Raw genomic sequence first — 18,214 nt, forward strand, 5'->3', positions numbered from 1 at the left:
GACTTTTTTTTTTTTTTTAATGCACTGCTTTATGTAGAAAAGAGAGCTCAGTGAAGGGAATAGACAGAGAAACTCTCAAAGATAACAAAGGAAGTATAAACTCCTCAATTTATCTTACTATGATTGTTTTAGGTTTTCTAATAAAATGGAAAACATTTATTTCACAAATGCAAAACATATAGGCCAAATAAATCAATATTCATGCACCAGTTTTGAGGGCTGTGTCATGACTTTGAGGGCCTGGAGATTTGAGATGGACTAGGAGACAGATTAGGATTTATACAGAGTTATGGGAAGGGAGTGGACAGGAGTCCAGGAGGCAGGAATGGCGGGAGGAAGGAGACAGAGATGGTGGCATAAGGAGAGAGTCAGGAGAAAGTCTTTGTTACAAGTGAAGCTCTGAGCAGAGGAGAAAAGGGATAGAGTTAAGGAGGCTCTAAGTGCCAAAAAAGCTATCAGAAGTCAGAGAAATTGCTTTCTGTTAATATTGTGGAGTACTTTAAAACTGTTCAGTTGCATTCATTGTAATAAAATTTATTTGGACCCTTTGATATCAGGCAGCTGGTCAAGTAACAGTCCATTAGCTCTACAGGACATGTACAACAGATTTTGATATATAGTGCCTATGGAAGAAAAAATAATGAAACATATTTTCTGCTTAATGTCACCAATATATTTTACACATATTGCTTTTTTCCCTCCTTAGGGAGATGCTGGAGAGAATGGCCCCAAAGGTGACACAGGCGAAAAGGTACAGTGTTGTGAAACATGAAAGAGTATGTGTATGGGCAAGCAATATTGTTTTCGTGTATATGAAAATGGCAGATTTTGAGAGAGTGAGTGGTAGTAGCTTAATATGACAAGATCAGAGATAATTCTGCAGGATTAGGAAACATAAATATCTAATTTATAAAAGATGATTATTCCACAAGCTTCTAGCTACAAATTTAAATATTTTAAAAGTAAAGTGTTATGTCAAAAATTCTAGAAAATGTGAAGTTAGATTTCCCGTAATATGGCTTTCAAAGAAAAAAAGACACTTATTCATGTGTAAATGAATACTCCCTTTATACACAGAGATATAAAAATTGAGTTCCTAAAATGATTGCATTTGTCCCAGTTTTAGGACAGAAGATTGCAGAGGATTGGGATCAGATGTCAAAGTTAGATAATAAGTTAATGTCAGTCGCTTAGAGCCTCTAATGCAGTCTTGAAGAGTTGCCTCAACTTGAAATCTCTAAATTCAGATATTTTGTCAGCCTTTGTATTATTATTATTATTATTATTATTATTATTATTATTATTATTATTATTATTATCATTTGTCTTTTAAACCATTATTGGCATTTATGTTGCAGTGGTCTTTGGTTCATCTTCCTATCTCCTCTTTTTTCCCCAGTCCATCACAGCTTTCTGCTTGGATTCTTACTTCTCAGACATCTCTGACATATAAAGAAATTTTTATTTCATTTGTGCTATATGTTAAGAATTAAGAAAAAGAGCTTCTAAGAAATTAAAAATAGTATAGTCAGATTTTAATTTTAGTCAAGCTAAGTGACTAAGTGATTTTAAAAAGTGATTCATTTAGGCTTATAATTGAGAATGAGAATACTCTACTTTGAAAATTATTACACTACAGGTGGATAATAGTTAGTCATAAAAACATACCCATAAAATAAAAAGAAATTTATCTTTCTCATTCTTATAAATATTAATACCAATATGGCCTGGGTGGTAGGAATAAGTTAATGTCACCAAGTAGCAATTGTGTTTGTAGTTCGAAGAGCAGTCTAGAAATTTGAGTGGACTCCCAGTTTCTTGTAGACCAGGGCTTCTCAGCCTCAGCACTACTGACATTTTGGGCCAGATAATCCTTCCTGGGGAGGCTGTCAGATGTCTAGCATCTTTCCTGGCCTCTGCCCACTAGAAGCCAGTAGCATCCTCGAGTATGACAATCAACCTTACCTCTAGACATTGCCAGTTGTCCCCAGGAAACAAAATCATCCCTCATTGAGAACCACTGCTTTAAACCCATTTTATTCATCTGTCAAATTTAAGTATCACACTGCAATCCAACATGGCTTGAATATGTTTAATACTGACAGGACCAGTCGTATACCTGTATTAAGTCATGAAGTCAAAATTTCAAACCCCAGCTCTATAAACATGACTGGTATATTTAACTTTCTTGTTTTTGCTTAAAAGCACGAGTTAGTAAACTTTTCCTGTAAAGGGCTAAAAAATAAATATTTTAGGTTTGGTGGACCATATGGTGTCTGTCACAACTAGTTAACTCTGTCATCATAGCATGACAGCCACCATAGACAATATGTATACAAACAAGAGTGGCTGTATTCCAATAAAACTTTATTTCTGGACAGTGAAATTTTAACTTCATGTGGTTTTCGCATGTCATGAAATAATTATTCTTTTGATTTTTTTAACCATTAAGAATGTGAAAATCATTCTTAGCTCATGGGCCATACAAAAACAGGTGGCTAGCTGGATTTGACCCTCAGACCATAGTTGCCAGCCTCTGCTTAAGGAAAGAAATCTTCTAAACAGAGAGCAGTTTCTTCAAGTGGAAAAAATATACACCAAATTTGAACTATGCTTATGTAGATTTGTGCAGAGAATTTTATGTTTTAGAAGATGTATTTTTACAGCTTCATTTTTTGAACATTAGCCAATAATTGTTTCTTTAATCACACATTTTAAAATTTTAGTTTTGCAACAGTAAAGCAACTTTTTTTGTTTGTAAAGGCTAAATTCATCTCAAAGGAATACTATTCTTATTTTTTATACTAATGTAAATCATTTACCATACCAACTCACATACAGTAAACTCTCAATAAATGTTAGCTTTCTTACCACATGGAAGTTGAAATCAACTAGATTGGTTTATTTTTCTTTTTTATCAAAAAGTTTTATTAGTAAACTGAAATTAAGTACAAGAAATGCTTTGGTTAAAATGGAAATCATTTCTATAAACTTTCAATGGGTCTAAACAGGGAACTGTAAATAGGAATCTGTAACATATAAAAAGTAATCTGACCTGTAGCATTCATCCCTGGGAATGCTGTAATTGGAATATAATTTTTGATGTGTTTTAAATATTTCCTGCTTCTGTCATATAATTTGTTTCCAGCATGTTGGAAACACTTCTCATGGCCTTTGAGTTCAGTATGTGAAACTCATTCATCATTTACCAAGACTGAGATGTAAAATCAAAAATTGCTTCTTTTCTGCCATTGATGTAGTAAATTATGTCATTGGCTGATTCACTTTAATAGGATTTTTTTCCTTTTGATCCAACTCAGTGCCTTTAAATGGTAAAACAACCTAAGCCTTTCCAGACTGGTCATCTGGAAATGCTGTGGCACTGTAAAAACCTCTGGGCTGGGTTCTCTCTGTGGCCAGCAGCTACGATGCACTCTAGGATTAAGAATGACCTGCCAAAGACTGATTTCAATCATGTGTGGAGTTACTATGGAAAGATTATGTTCTACTCTTTAGAGTGTTAATCCCACCAACAAATATAGAAATGGATTTCTTTAACTGTTTCCCCCAACTTGCAAGTAAGTATTGGTGCCAACCGCTGAATGCCGCTCTATTATTCACAGTGTTACTTGTTCGTTCAGAAGCTTTACTTTCTTGGTATTACCTGTCTGTGTCTTCATTTTCTTTGCTCCCTCAATCTTCATTTCTATAAATACGCTGCCTTCTTTCCTTACACCTACCTACAGAGCATCTTTGATTTGCATCCTCTGAGCCTTTCAGAAGCCACAGCCATATTTGGAACCACCCGCCAAATTGTCTTCTTTTCTTAAGATCACACAGAATGGCTTATCTCCGTGGGCACAGGGCCTTCTCCAACTTAGCACACATGCTGATTCCCTTGGCTTAGAATTCTCTTGCTCTCTGTCCACTTCCTCACATTCTAATCCTATTCTTCAGTCCACTGAAACCTGAATTGATAAGTCATTTCAGTCTCCTGTGGATTGGCTTGGTTACCTGCTGTGTGCTCCCAGAGCACTTTTTATGATCCCTTTCATAACCCTTACCACAATTTATTGTAATTCCTTGTTTCATTGGGCATCCAGCTCACTGGAAAAGAAAAAATACACAAACAAGGACTGTATGTTACCAAACTGTTCTATTCCCAACACCAATCCAAGTTCCTGGCACATAGTTGGAAGATAATAAATATTTATTGAGTGAACTGCCTTTTAAAAAAATAATTTTTTTATTTTCACCTGCTTCTTATTTTCATTGAATGGTAGAAATTTTTCCTATACCAGGCATTTGTTTAGCATGTTTTCTGTGTATATACAGTGACACAGAATTTCCCAACATGACAATTTCTTCCTAACCCAGATTTTTTGTAAATGGAAAGAAAGAAAAAGAAAGTATCTTTTATGCTTTCAATCAATAATGGTTTTGAATATATATATTTGTATACATACACATATACAAATGATTGCAGTAGTCCATTGGTATTCCCAGGAAATTGGCTCCAGGATTCCCACAGATGCCAAAATCCTACAATGCTCAAGTTCCTTATATAAAATGGCATAATATTTGCATATAACCTACATACATCCTCCCATATACAGTTGACCCTTAAACAATGTGAAGCTTAGGGGTACTGAAACTCTGCCACAGTCGAAAATCGGGGTATTATTTATAATGAGCCCTCCTTATACATGGTTCCTTCATATCCCTGTTTCCTCTGTATTATGGTTCCACATCCGCCAAATTCAGCCAACTGCGGATCATGTGATATCGTAATATTTATTATTAAAATAAATCTGCATATAATTGGACCATTGCAGTTCAAGGCTGTGTTGTTCAAAGGTCAACTGTACTATAAAGCATCTCTAGATCACTTATAATACCTACTACTGTGTAAATAATTGTCAGGCATGGAGAAATTCAAGTTTTGCTTTTGGGAATTTTCTGGAATTTTTTTTCCCAAACATTTTTGATCAGAGGTTGGGTGAAACCGCAGATGTAGAACCCAAGGAAACGGAGGGGTGACTGTGTCAGAAGCACAGGACACGGGCAGGGTTTGAAACTGCATTGTTCACTTTGTCCCCCTAGCTGCTAGAATCCCGGTATCCAGAGCAAGGCTGGAACAGAACAGGAGCTCAATAAAATCTATGGAATGAATTAATGAAGGATAGAAATGTCACCACCTTCACTTCATTTATCCACGTAGACTTTATTAACACATACATATAAGTGCATACCAAGTGTTGTGTTTGAAAATAATCACAGACAAAAACAAAAACTCCGTACTTGAATGGTCAATAGCAAAGTCGAATTCATTTACCTCAGGTATCCTCTCAAAGTATTTTTCGCTTTATGATTTACCCTGTGGAAACGTTTGCTTCCTAACCAACTGATTTATGAAGCTAAGAGTATACTTGGAGAGACACAGTTGGGTTTTTTCCCTGCTTTAATCCTGTATTCATTTTCACTTTTGAAGGAATAAGGATTATAAACACAGACTATTTTATTTTCACTACTTGCAGTATTATCCTTTTAAATGTTTAACTTATTAATGTCTTCCAACAGTTGCCTTGCCATTTAAAAGTTGTAAAAATTCCTTGAGATTTCACAGTTCTAATTTCCGAGAAGAAAACTGAAATATCACTCATAGTTGTCCATCAAATGAAACTGCTCCAGTTTCCACAAATAAATCAGCCTTTCAGGAAACTCCTTTTCTTCCTGTCCGCTTTCTGTGAGAACTAAATTTAGTCCTTACTCTCATTAGTGGATTTATCCAGTCAGTTTCTATTAAAACACTGAAAAAAAAAGTTTTTAAACTAAAGTTAATACAAGTAACTTCCTTTTATTTACAATTTTACTACCACCATTATGCTCGGGTGTTAAAATAAAATAAACCAATAATTCTTCTCTTATTCCAATAAAAAGAATATGGCAATAGAATTTAGGAAGTCCAAAATTCACTTAGCCTCAAATTGCTTCAATTTCCTCATCTATTAAGTGAAAATAGTACTATCTGTCCTATCTCTTGGGAATCTCGTGAGGTATAAATAAGATGGAAAAAGGGAGTTGGTAAAGTCGAAATTACTTTAATGAAAACAAAGGTCTTTTTGTGCAAAATATTGCAAATTTCATTCATTGGTGTAGATGGCTTTCAGACTTGATGTAGTAGAAATAGAAGTAAGTATTATTTTATTAGCCACATTTATTTCACTTTCCATTCAGAACTCAACTGAATGTTAATGATGGGGAAAAGAAACCAGTGTCATCTTACAATAAGACAGTATGTGGGATCCTCTTCAATACGTCTCGTCATGTTTATGTTTTAATTTTTCCTCAGGCAATAGCAGTAACAGATGTCAACAAAACTTGAATATGTATGTTTCCTCAAATAAGCTAATTTATTATTTCCTTCTCCTTCCTGAGGTTTTTTTGGTTTTCTTCCTAAAGTTTTTTTTGCATTTTGATTCTTGGTGGCCTGCTTAAAACATTATTTTTGAGATTTGTTCATTCATTCACCATATATGTATTGAGCATATTTTATTCAGACAGTGACTAAAAATAGGCACTGAACCTGCCCACATTGTGGCTGATTGTCTAATAGGGACAAAAAAAGAATAGGCAGAAAACATACCTACATGATACGCACACAGTGAGCTTTGCAGGACATGAACAGATGCTACAGGGTAAGATGTGCACATGAAAGCATGTGTCTAGGTTGGTCGGGGAGGAGTTGAGGTAAAGCCACTTAAGAGCTGAAGAAAGAAGGGGGAGAGTATAGCTCAGTGTTAGAGCATGTGCTTAGCATGCACGAGGTCCTGGGTTCAATCCCCCAGTACCTCCTCTAAAAAATGAATAATCAAAAATCTAATATCCCCCCCTAATATTTTTCTTAATCTGAAGAAAGAAAAGGTGCCAGCCAAGGGAAGAGGGGAGAGGAATGGAGGGAGGGGCCAAGTGCTTCATGAACAGAGGCCTGAGGCCTTATCTCTGTCTCTGAGAGACTGATGAGAAACTCTTTAAATCTAACACAAGGAACTCATCGCCTGGAGCTCTCTGAGTGCTTGCACCGCTCAGGTAGGACCACTGAGGAAACCCCAATATGTGCCTTCCCCCTTCTGGCTGCTTCTATTTTCTGGACGGTCTCAAATGACTAAATATTCTCCCTTTTATTTTCCTAGAAGCATGTTTGTGGGGCGGAGGGCTAGAAAGGACTTGAAAATCTAGGCCCTGGGCTGGCCTCATTTCAGAAATAAGCAACATCGTCAGCCACCTTCTGTATTCCTGTCTGCTTGTCCCTGTCTGCACATTTAGAACAGACTTGCCTTAGGAATGTAGTCACCCTCCGTGAAATCAGGGTGGACTACAATGCCTTTTAGAAAACCAGATTCCATCTCAAGATTTTCTCTCAGATCTTCCACGTGTCCCTGTCACCCACAAGTCATCCATCATCCTGCAACTTTCCAGTGACTGCCTTACAATGAAATAAGTGTAGAGCTAGAAAAAACATGCCGGTCGTAACTGTGATGGAGCTTCATGAGGAAAACAAACTGACTGGCTGCGTGGCTTTTTCCAACTCAACATCATTAACCCTTTGACTTCATCTGTTGAACCCTGACTTTCTGAAGTCAGAAAGGGTCAGGGAACTCCTAGTAAATGATAGCCAGTGACATTAATAAATTCCAGAAATAGAGAAAACTAAAATTCCAGATCTGCTAATGATAATGTGTTGCTTTAGAATACAATTTTAGATCCATATTTATGTATTTATTTCCAGGAATGTGGTCCTTATGTATTTTGCATTCAAAGTAAACCCATAGTTTTAGAAAATATGTTGTTTATCTTGGAATTGTTGACATCTTAACAGCTGACATATTGATACAAATTCTTAGGGAGCGTGTTTTGCCCATTAGTCATGGAGTTTCCTTGAGTGCTCCTGTCCATAATGGCTCTCAGTATGTTTGTGTGTTTCCTGTTCCTATAACTTGTGGAATCATCTCTCCTGGGTTTTATTTTAGGGTGACCCTGGATCGTCTGCTGCAGGAATTAAGGTAACTATAGCCTTACAAGTGTTTGTACCCCAGGAGTTACAGTTTTGATTTTATAAGCCTCTTGTTTCTCTTCCCATTTACCAACTTTGATGGTTCTGACTCTGTGCCTATTCTCCTGCAATAATCAGCTTCCAAACAACAGGCAGCATCTGCTGGAAATCTGACAAAGGCTTAAATGAGAGGTCTTGCCTTCTCTTCCCTTTCTGATTGGTTTTTATGGAAATGTGGATTTGTATGTGAGCTTTAGGTATATTTGCAGCAGGGGAAAAAATGCTCCTATGTCTAGTAAGACGCAGAGTAACAGAATAAAGTGCACGAAATGCATGTCATCAGGGAGGCTGAACCATCTCTGTGAAAGTGCCCAGGGCCCTAAGGGTTTTGGAAAATTCTTGTAAGACTGTCCTTTTCATTTTTGGTTTTCTTTGGCCAGGGAGAACCCGGAGAATCTGGTCGTCCTGGGCAAAAGGTAATCTCTCTCTCCTAGTGTGTTCTTTGTACTGTCTCATAGTCACCATTCCATTATATCTACTATCCACTATGTAACGTGAAATCGATTATTGCAAAATGATGTAATTTTCATGCTTTGTATGCAATGTTATTGATGGTTTTGCATTTTAAAAGGGTTGATGACCACAGCAAAAGTGAAAACACACTCTGTACATGTGAAAAGACGCTTAATGAACTAAAGTCTGCACGTATTGAGCTGTTTGAGACTAACAAAGATCGTTTGGGTTAGAATGCCAACAACTTATCTTGCATGTTTAAAGACACTGCATGTTTCTATCTTTCATGAGAAGAAATGATGTACTTACTAAACTACCTCAATAGGGAATGATGGACAGTTCTTTTAAAATTATATTCCCTTCCTTTCAATTCAAACACTTCCCTAATGATAATTTTTATGTGAATATCTACCTATGCAGTGAATATTATGTTGTACAAAGAGATTTGTTCATAAGTTAAATTTTAATGGAGACAGTAGCCAAACCATAGAGACATACATTAATTTTTTTTTATCATTTGTGCTTTACTTCAGTGATAAATTAGAGGACAGGCAGTGGATATGTTTAGATTCATAGTCTCATTTGAGTCTGAAGCAGGAAACAACTGTTAGTAGTTTATCGTCGAGCATCTGGATATCAATGCCCTGTGCAGTCAGATTTTAGATAACAGATGTATTGTTGCTAACAAGTAAATGTGAATTCCACATTAGGTTAAATCTCTCAAGATCATGACTCTGCCTTTGTCTAGCAGTAGCTGATGGTATAGGGCAAAAAATATGAATAAAAACATAGAATATCCCTGGTTTTTATAAAGGGAAAGAGAATAAATCCTATAGTAGTACTTTGGAACTTTAAAATATGATATAACATAAAAAAATATTCCCACATTCTTGAAGTCATTGAGAGGAGCCTTGCTTTCTTTAAGCACATAGGATTAGAGTAATTTTTAAGAAGATTTTTCATATTCTTTTAATGTTTCTCTAATTTAAAAATAGGTTTTTTTCTCTTGAAGTTAAGAATCTAAGAGTAATAATTCATCAGGCCCTGTTTCAGGTAAAGTTGAGACTTTACCAAAGAGTCCAGCAGAACTCTGCAAATTTTGCTATTCAGTTCCTGAGATTTCCTACTGATTCTTTATGTAAGAAATTTGAAATTAGCAATATCACAGAGATCCATGATCTGCTTTGGTTTGAAAGAGCAATTAATTTTCTCAGTTGATCTAATTTTAAGTCCCTTAGTGTTTAAAAATTAAAGGCTAAATTTAAACTGCTCTCCAAATCTGTGATAAGCTGAAAGAAATGTCTGCAAAACTGTTATGTCTTTTTAAAAAACAAAACAAATCTGCTATCATTTCATATAGGTTCCACGGTTTTCAGAGTGGAAGATCCAAATTGATTTTCAACTGGTTAATAAAACTTTATCATGATTATTTAAAATACATTTTAGATTCATTTCTGGAAGTTTATAGGTGTACATATGGAATCATTGGCTTTTTTTTTTTTTTTTTTTGTATTTCACTAAAAGCCTCTTTTAAATTATATTGGGAGACAACGTGGATTCTATCTGAAAGAAAATGTGCCCTGAAATTAGCAGTATCTTCATTAATATTTAGGCCAGATTCTGCCCTTTGACGCAATCTCACTTTCCCACAATATTTATGTCTTCCTCTGTTTAATATCTGGATTTAGCAAAACATACCCCATAAATGATTTAGAAGTAGAGTGCTTCCTTGCTTGCTGCTTACTTCAATTGGAAAAAGACAAGCAGAACTGAGTACAGAATCCATTTAAGAGATCTTTTGTGACGTTTTTCTCACCATTGCAGATCTGTGCTGTGGGTTCATTGGTACTTCTGCTCCTGTGTTAGGGACATTCCCAGAAAAGTAGAGAATATCCCGACGGTACGAAAAGCGCACTGATTAGCTCTCCACTGTCTGGTATTTTGCAGTATGAAAGTTTGTTATTTAGAGTAACATTGATAATGTAGAATGATTTCATTATTTTTTCTTTTTTATAGACTCAACAGGAGATTGTGTGTTTGATACGTGAGTTAGGGTATATATGTTTGTAAAGGGAGTGTGTAGATTTATAAAATAGGTATTGTGTTTCATCATGTAATTCTTTTCTTCCTAACTCTCCCGTATCTTTTTAGAATATATTTTTTTAGTTTCAGAGGCATTAAAAGGTCTTATTCTCCCATTGGAAGCGACCTGCACAGTTGAAATATATCTAGAAATACAGGCACTCTCAAGAGGACATGGGGTAAAAGCAGAGAACTGACTTTGACAGTAGACAAGGGTCTCCTATACTGGAGAGTAAAGAGTGAGAGGGAAAGAAAAAGAAAACCAGAAGTATAATGTATCAATGTGGAGTTTAATCTACTTGGACAAGTATTCTTCGAATAGAATAACAAACCAATTTTTAATTATGACCCAGATCTGACCTTGGGCTGTTGATGCCCAAGAACTCAGCTCAGTTCCAAGAAACAGGCAAGAATGGAGAAATTCACTGAAAAGCTATCTCTTAATTAGAAGATAAGCCTTCATAATGTAGAGACAGAGAATTTATATAAGAAGAAATATCTTTGTAAAAATGCTGAAATGTTTCACAGAAGGTAACATTAAATATTTTATAACCTCTCATTATGTCAACTTTTAAGTAAACATAAATTTGGAAAGCCAAATTTATAAAAATATAGAACTATGGAATAGGAATTCCTGAAATATTTGTTCATTAAAAAGTACATTTATAACCCATATACATACATACATACACATATGATGTAGGGAATAGCTAAATGTTCAAAATCTCTGTAAGTATTCAATCTACATTACAAAATATTCCATAATGTCTTATACATCTTTCTTATTATGAGAAAACATGCACATGTTTATAAATATCTTACTTTAAAGTAGTCAGAGGATCCTTTTAATTTGATGGGAGGGAAGGCTATAGTAAAAGCTCCTTTCGGAAAATAGTATTATAACTTGTATATTTCCTTCCACACATGGTTTTAATAGAATCTATTGAGTTGGGGAGGGGGGCTTTTCTAAAACAATACAAAACTATAAATTTGTCACCAATATGTTTACTTTTATTGATTGTATATTCTGCGGCAACATACAGTGTTTTCAAGGGCCTTATACTTTTTTCTTAGTAAAAGAGAATCTTTAGTGAAGTATAAATACAAACCCTTTTTACTAGATCTTCCTAAATTTATTGACTGAAAGGAAAAAGGGAAAGAAAAATAAAAATCAAATGTACTACACTGTATCTGTGTAAAGTTTAACCTACTTATACAAGTGTTCTTTGAGTGAAATGCCAAATTCTTAATACTCATTCTTTCTTCTCTGGCTTAATCTCATCTTAGTCTTTTTGTTCCCAATGCAAACTTTCATTTAAATAGTTTCAGACAGAATAGCTTTTCTTTTGCATTCCTGAAGCACCTTTGACCTAAACCATAAGGAAAGTCATTGTTCTTTCTATGTTTAACCATATAGCTTAATATAAACAATATCTGAAGTCATTGTGTGACAATCCCAGAGCAAATTATAGCTTTCCACAATTTGAAAGTAATAATATGAAAGATAAAATGTCTAGTTGATCTTAGATTTTCCTTGGAATAAGGATTGTTCAAGCATTTAGATTTAAAAAGTGCCCTCCTCTACCATTTTTATTGCAAATTTGATGCTTCTATCTCTTTTGGTATAATTGTCATTGCACTGACATCATCATGAAACAGTGTGACCCTTTTACCTTCAAATGTTATTTCCACAAATATTAGTCACCTCAGTCCAACACTGGATGGACTTTTATTTTCTCTAGCAATCCCTTTATGCTTCTTTAGTGGAATTCAGCAGATTTTTCTAAGCAATATAACTTCCTGTCGCTATATTTTGTTCTTAAAATAATGTGGACAATTCTGTGAAAATGAGAAGATTTAGCTTGACTCCAGTGTGCTCACCCAAAATGTCCCACTTAATCTCAAACCTGTATTCAGAAACAGCTGCATGGTACCATTAGCCCTTAAATTGCTAAGCAGGGTTACCCAGACTCAACAATTGTCAGATATACGGACTGGAGTTAAGTATAATCTTAACCATGCATTTATCTTCTCATCATTCAGGAATGGAAAAGAAATCTTATTATACTTTTAAGTGAGCAAGACTTTTAATGTATATTGTTTCGATGTGACCATCTGTTCATACAGCCAACTCTTGATTATCTGAGGTAAGAGAGCACCGGAATAGGATGCATTATTCAAATGCACATGTAATCCTCATTTCAGCAAATAGCTTCAGCCTCCTTAACAAATCATTTGCCAGGAAGTAATAAAACATAGGAGTTCCTTCTCCCTTTACTCCTCTTTCTCACCTTCTGGTAGAGATGATAATGGGCAGTGAATTGGAAGCAAAAGGGAAAATTCTGAATAATCTGCCAAATGGTCAACCAATCCCTGAATCAAGAGTTGACTGAACTATACAATCTCACCAAACGTCTTGAAACTAGACAGTATGTATATAATAGACATATTTATATACACACATACAGCAAGAATTCATCTACATTTGCCATGTTTTTCTCAGATACTGTGACTGAGTGAGTATTGCTCTATAATGCTGTGTGATTTTCCTACGTAGGGTGAACCAGGGCTTCCTGGGCTTCCTGGACTTCCGGGGATAAAGGTAAATACTTGGCTTCACAGAACTGTAATTGTGAGAGTCACAAAAATGGAAAAATGAAAACTAAAAACAGAGTGCTGTTCTTTAAATACTCACCAACCACCTCAATCAATTAAACTTTTTAATTAAAAATGAAGTGCAGGTATTTCTAAAGTTTGCCGTGGCTATCTGGACTGTGTATCCACTGTTTATTCCATATATAACCTACTCTGCCACTTAAATAAGTGTAAAAGTCATTTCACTTGAAGTCATAGGAATTATTTAAAGTCTAGAATGCCTGTCTTCACATTTGAATCTTACTCTTAAGATCCTATCAGATTTTGGCCAGAATTAGAATCTTAACATCCCCATAAATCTAACATTAAAGCAGCTGTTTTTGTGATTTACCCATTATAATAATCCCTCTAAAATGTTTTGTGCTTCCACTTCCTGTCAGTAATTCTCACTGCAGGGTACAAATCATATTACTAAACTATATTGACACGTACTATTCCCATAAAATTTGTATTTTTTGAAATACTTGCTTAAAGCTTTGTTTGAAAACATTGTTATACATATTTTAAATCATCTAAAAATGTTAAGAAACATTTTTTAATTGTTTACGTTTTTTAATGTAGCAACTAAAAAGGCTTAAAAATTCTACTGGCTTAGCTGTAGTTACCCCCTTAAATTCAGCTTCTTATTTTAAAATATTTTTTAAACTCTAGAACTGTTTGACAGGATAGCATAATGCAAGTAGATTTTTCTTTACATTGTTGTCATCTTAAAGAATTTTGAATTAATCTCTAGCATGCATTAGACCATTCTAAAATTTATATTCCTAGTTTCAGTAAGAGGATTATATATACTGCTTTATGAAGGTTGTGTTTGAAATATGTGATATGAAATAATATGATTACATACAGCTTAATATAAACAGTATCTGTTTATATGAATTAATATGATTTTAGAATAAAGATATGAAATTATTGATTTGCCAGACATCCAATGGTATCATATGTAGTATTTTATGAATATATTTGTTATAATTAACAGACATGAAAGCTATGGCTTCTAGGTTGGCACTAAGAAATTTTGATACTGCTTTTTGTTTGATGTTTCCAGATTAGTATCATAGATATTTGGATATGTCCTCTAAATATTTTTTTTCCCCTGATTCTGAGAGACCAGTCTTCTGTCTTCCTCTTTATTTTTTTTTTTTATTGAGGTATAGTCAGTTTACCAGTGTTGTGTCAATTTCTGTTAATATATTTTTAGTCTTTGGCTTCTTCATTGAACAAGTACACTCTATGACAACAGTTTACTCAAGAGTCAAAGTCATTTCCTTATCATTTGATATTTAGCAAAAATAACTTCATTATTAATGTGATTTCATATTGTAGCGTTTATAGCAGTTCCTGAGTAATCTCACACATTAAAAAAACGTTTTGCAGATAACTGGAAAATCACAGATTTTAAAACAAATTTAAGAAAATTATATGCATTACTAATTTAAAAGAACCTGGTAGTATTATAAATGAGGGGGAAGGCATTTAAAAGAACTTGCTTGTAGGTTAGTTGCACTGTGTTGCCGCCACCTGGTCATGTGGCAGGAATCTCTGTGTGGTGTGGAAATCCAGTTGCCCTTTCTCCTGAGCGTGAGGTTTCCTGGTGAGAGAGAGCACCTAAGGGTGAAGGTATTGGGTTTTTTCCCATCCAAAACAAACAAACAGAACAATTGCAATTACTACTATTTCTCCTTACTACTTTTGTTTTATGTCTTCCACCATGAAAAATGTCCCAGGGCATTTCCTGGTCATCTGTGGACTAGCCTGAAGGTTTTGAATTTTTTCAACATTGGGAAGGATGTTGATGATTTGCCACCCCCAGTAAATGTTTTTATTCCCAAGGTTATAGGAAATTGCCAGACAAATTTTTGTCAAGATCTTAAACCTGACATTTTCCTTTGTTTTTCTAATCTGACTAGTGACTATAGTGAGAAAAAGCTGTCAATTGACAGAAACCTTTCAGTCATTCACTAGAGATACTTTTCTATGTAATTATCAAGTACTGTTGGATAACTATCCAGTATTTTATTTAAATCACAGATTCTATTTTTGAATCAATAAGCTCTGTCTTCTCTCTCTAGTTCAGGATGTAAGTGATAAGCTTGCCTTATAATATAGTAGGTGCTCAGTATAAATGAGTAATTTTGTAAAGGAGACAGTTTAAGAATACATCATAGTCATTAGTGGTCTTTGGATATTTTAAAATGTAGAGTTAAAAGTTTATGAATTTATGGTATAGCTTCATTAATTTGGGATAGCCTTTATTCTTTTAATATACCTTGCTTCTATTAGGTAGCTAACCCTGGGACAATTAATCTTGATTTCATAGTTTGAATGAGTAATGTTTATTTGGTTTTGGGGGGGATGTAATTAGGTTTATTTATTCACTTATTATTATTTTTTAATAGAGGAACTGGTGTTTGAACCCAGGACCTCAATGTATGCTAAGCACACACTCTACCACTGAGCTATACCCTCCCTCTGAGTAATAGTATTTAAAAGAAACCACCATATATGGATTTAGAATGTGTGATAGCAAAAGCATTAGTCATAACCTCCCCCGACTTGTGTGTTTGTTTACACTTTGGAAATACTTCCTCCTGCTCTTCATCTCCCTCTTATCGGCTGGTACTACAGAGAGTGTGCAGATGCCATCCGTTATTTCCAAGACGTTGAGGAAACCAGCCATGACATAGCCGGGAAGCTTTGATTTGCCACCTGTTGCTCTCGGAGAATGGTTGGAAACTTAATGAGCATCCACATGCCTTCCACACAGTTCTCCGGAAATGAGCAAAGTGCCTAAATACAGACAACAGACTCATCTGTCTCTCACCTCAGGGTCCCACTCAGACAAAAGTGCTAATACCTTAGGCCTACATAAAAGTCACTAAGAACGGGCATCACTTAATTTCAGACTACACTTAAGCCTCCTGAGCAAGTATTGGAGAGTGCTCTCGCCATGTGGAAGACATTTGGAGTTCCTATTTCATGTATTCATGGTTCATATAGTGTTAAGATGTTCAACTGGGAAAATTAAATTATGCACAATGTACCATGAAAATACTGGTCTTCTGGAATAAGATTTGAGCTGGGAAAATTATTTTTATAAACAAGCCTTTAAATATATTTTTCATGGGTAAAACTTATTGGGACCAGCTTTTCTGGTATCACATAAAACAGTAAGAGTCCAAGATCCTATTTTCAAACATTTTTTCTTTCCACACATTTTGAAAAATTGCTTACCCCTTTTATGATTACATTATCCTGCTAATTAGGTCATGCAGAGCAATGATCAAGGGCTTTGACTTTAGAACGAAACCACCAGTGTGTAGATCCTGGTTCTATCCTGCACCAGTTCAGGAAGCTATATCATGACATTGAGTAAGTTACATAGTCTCTCTGTGCTCCTGTTTCCTTGTAAAATGGGAATTATTATTCTACATAACTCAGAGGATTGTTGTGGGGATTAAATGAATTAATATAGGTGCAGCTCCTAAAAGATTGCCAAGCTTATAGTAAATGCTATATAAACCTTAGCTATTGTGATTTCTGTAGGAGCAACTCAGAACTTTAGGAACGTTGTTTATGCTCCTATTCCATGTAATCTTTCCTCTTGTGAGTAACTTCAACCTAGAGATCATAAAGCCATTTATACTCCACAGGGTCATAGATGTAAATTCTGAAAACTCTTTTGCAGTGATGGTAGAATGTTATCTTTAAAAGCAGTAAGATAGCCTAATTTCTCTTGAAACATAACATCACACTATTTGCCTTTTCCGATAACCCAATAGATTCCAGAAACAAAGGATGAGGGAACACAACGTTTTGGAGATGTGGTACTAAGTTCTCCTTCCCCAACACTGTTCACAGGAAAAGCAAAAGGAAAACTTGCCATGTAGTGATGGAAATCTCTAGGCCCCAGTCATAGTGTTGCCTAGCCCAAGATATTTTTTACAAACATGGATTTTTAATGCTTGCTTTTCTCTTTTCAACATTGACTACTAGTTTATCACATCATATTCAGAAAGTAAGTTGGAAAAAATTTACATCAACAGTAAAATGAATGCAGTAGGGAGACATAATACGGAGACATAATACAGTAAAAATTACATCAAATCAGGAAAAAAATCATTTAGGTGTGAAAGAAATTTTTACAGTATTTTCCCTCAAAACTTGATATTTTTGTTCTGACTTCCACATTAGTGAAAATCTGACATTCACATCAACAACTTGAAGATCAGGAGACAGCAACTAACTCTTTATAGACCTCGTTATATAAAATCATCCTTGACACTAAATCACATAAGGACGAATATTTTTACAGATGGCAAAAACATTACTTTGGCATTCTTAGGACTAAGTATAGAGTTCAGTAATCTATAGAAACTTAGCTTCTAAATCTGCTGAAGATGAGGTTCCTTCCTCAAAAACATCAAATCACATTTTAAAAAATAGCCAAAGAAGGTTTTTGGAAGTAACATAGAATGTTAAATGACTTCCTATAAGAAAAAAGAAAAGGAAGAAATACTGGTTAAAAGGATAACATTGTGTTATTGTTACTTATAATTATTTCCTGCTTGCACAAAGTGCATCTGAGCAGTTGAGTAATTTAAGAGTCCAATTAGGAAACTCATACAACAGAAATCAGAGATTTTTAGCAGCCGTAATGAAATCTCGAATAAATACACTGAGTGTGTTTTCATGATGTAATCCTGTTAAGAAAAAAAAAAAATCAGAAAGTTATGTTTTCTGGGTTTTAAATAAACCTGCTATTGTAGTTCATTCTCATCATAGCCACCAAGATGTTTTAATTTATACTCAAATGTGATCCATAAGGGAAATAAGTGTTTTGGGGACAGACTCTACTTTCTCATTTTTTTTTTCCCCCTCAATAATTTTACAAATCAATCATTACCAAAA

The 18,214-nt window shown here is 34.8% G+C and overlaps 1 protein-coding gene across 1 annotated transcript in view; it reads left to right on the forward strand.

Annotated features, from left to right (window-relative positions):
• Positions 1–18,214, forward strand: part of COL25A1 (collagen type XXV alpha 1 chain) — a 415,084-nt gene that overhangs the window by 338,873 nt on the left and 57,997 nt on the right. Inside the window, exons 15-18 of the mRNA XM_010981063.3 lie at positions 707–751; positions 8,031–8,063; positions 8,494–8,529; positions 13,206–13,250. Of these exons, the coding sequence (XP_010979365.1) occupies positions 707–751; positions 8,031–8,063; positions 8,494–8,529; positions 13,206–13,250 (159 nt within the window). The remainder of the gene's footprint in view (positions 1–706; positions 752–8,030; positions 8,064–8,493; positions 8,530–13,205; positions 13,251–18,214) is intronic.

The sequence above is a fragment of the Camelus dromedarius genome, chromosome 1 (genome assembly GCF_036321535.1).
Source record: "Camelus dromedarius isolate mCamDro1 chromosome 1, mCamDro1.pat, whole genome shotgun sequence".
In the NCBI taxonomy this organism is placed as follows: domain Eukaryota; kingdom Metazoa; phylum Chordata; class Mammalia; order Artiodactyla; family Camelidae; genus Camelus; species Camelus dromedarius.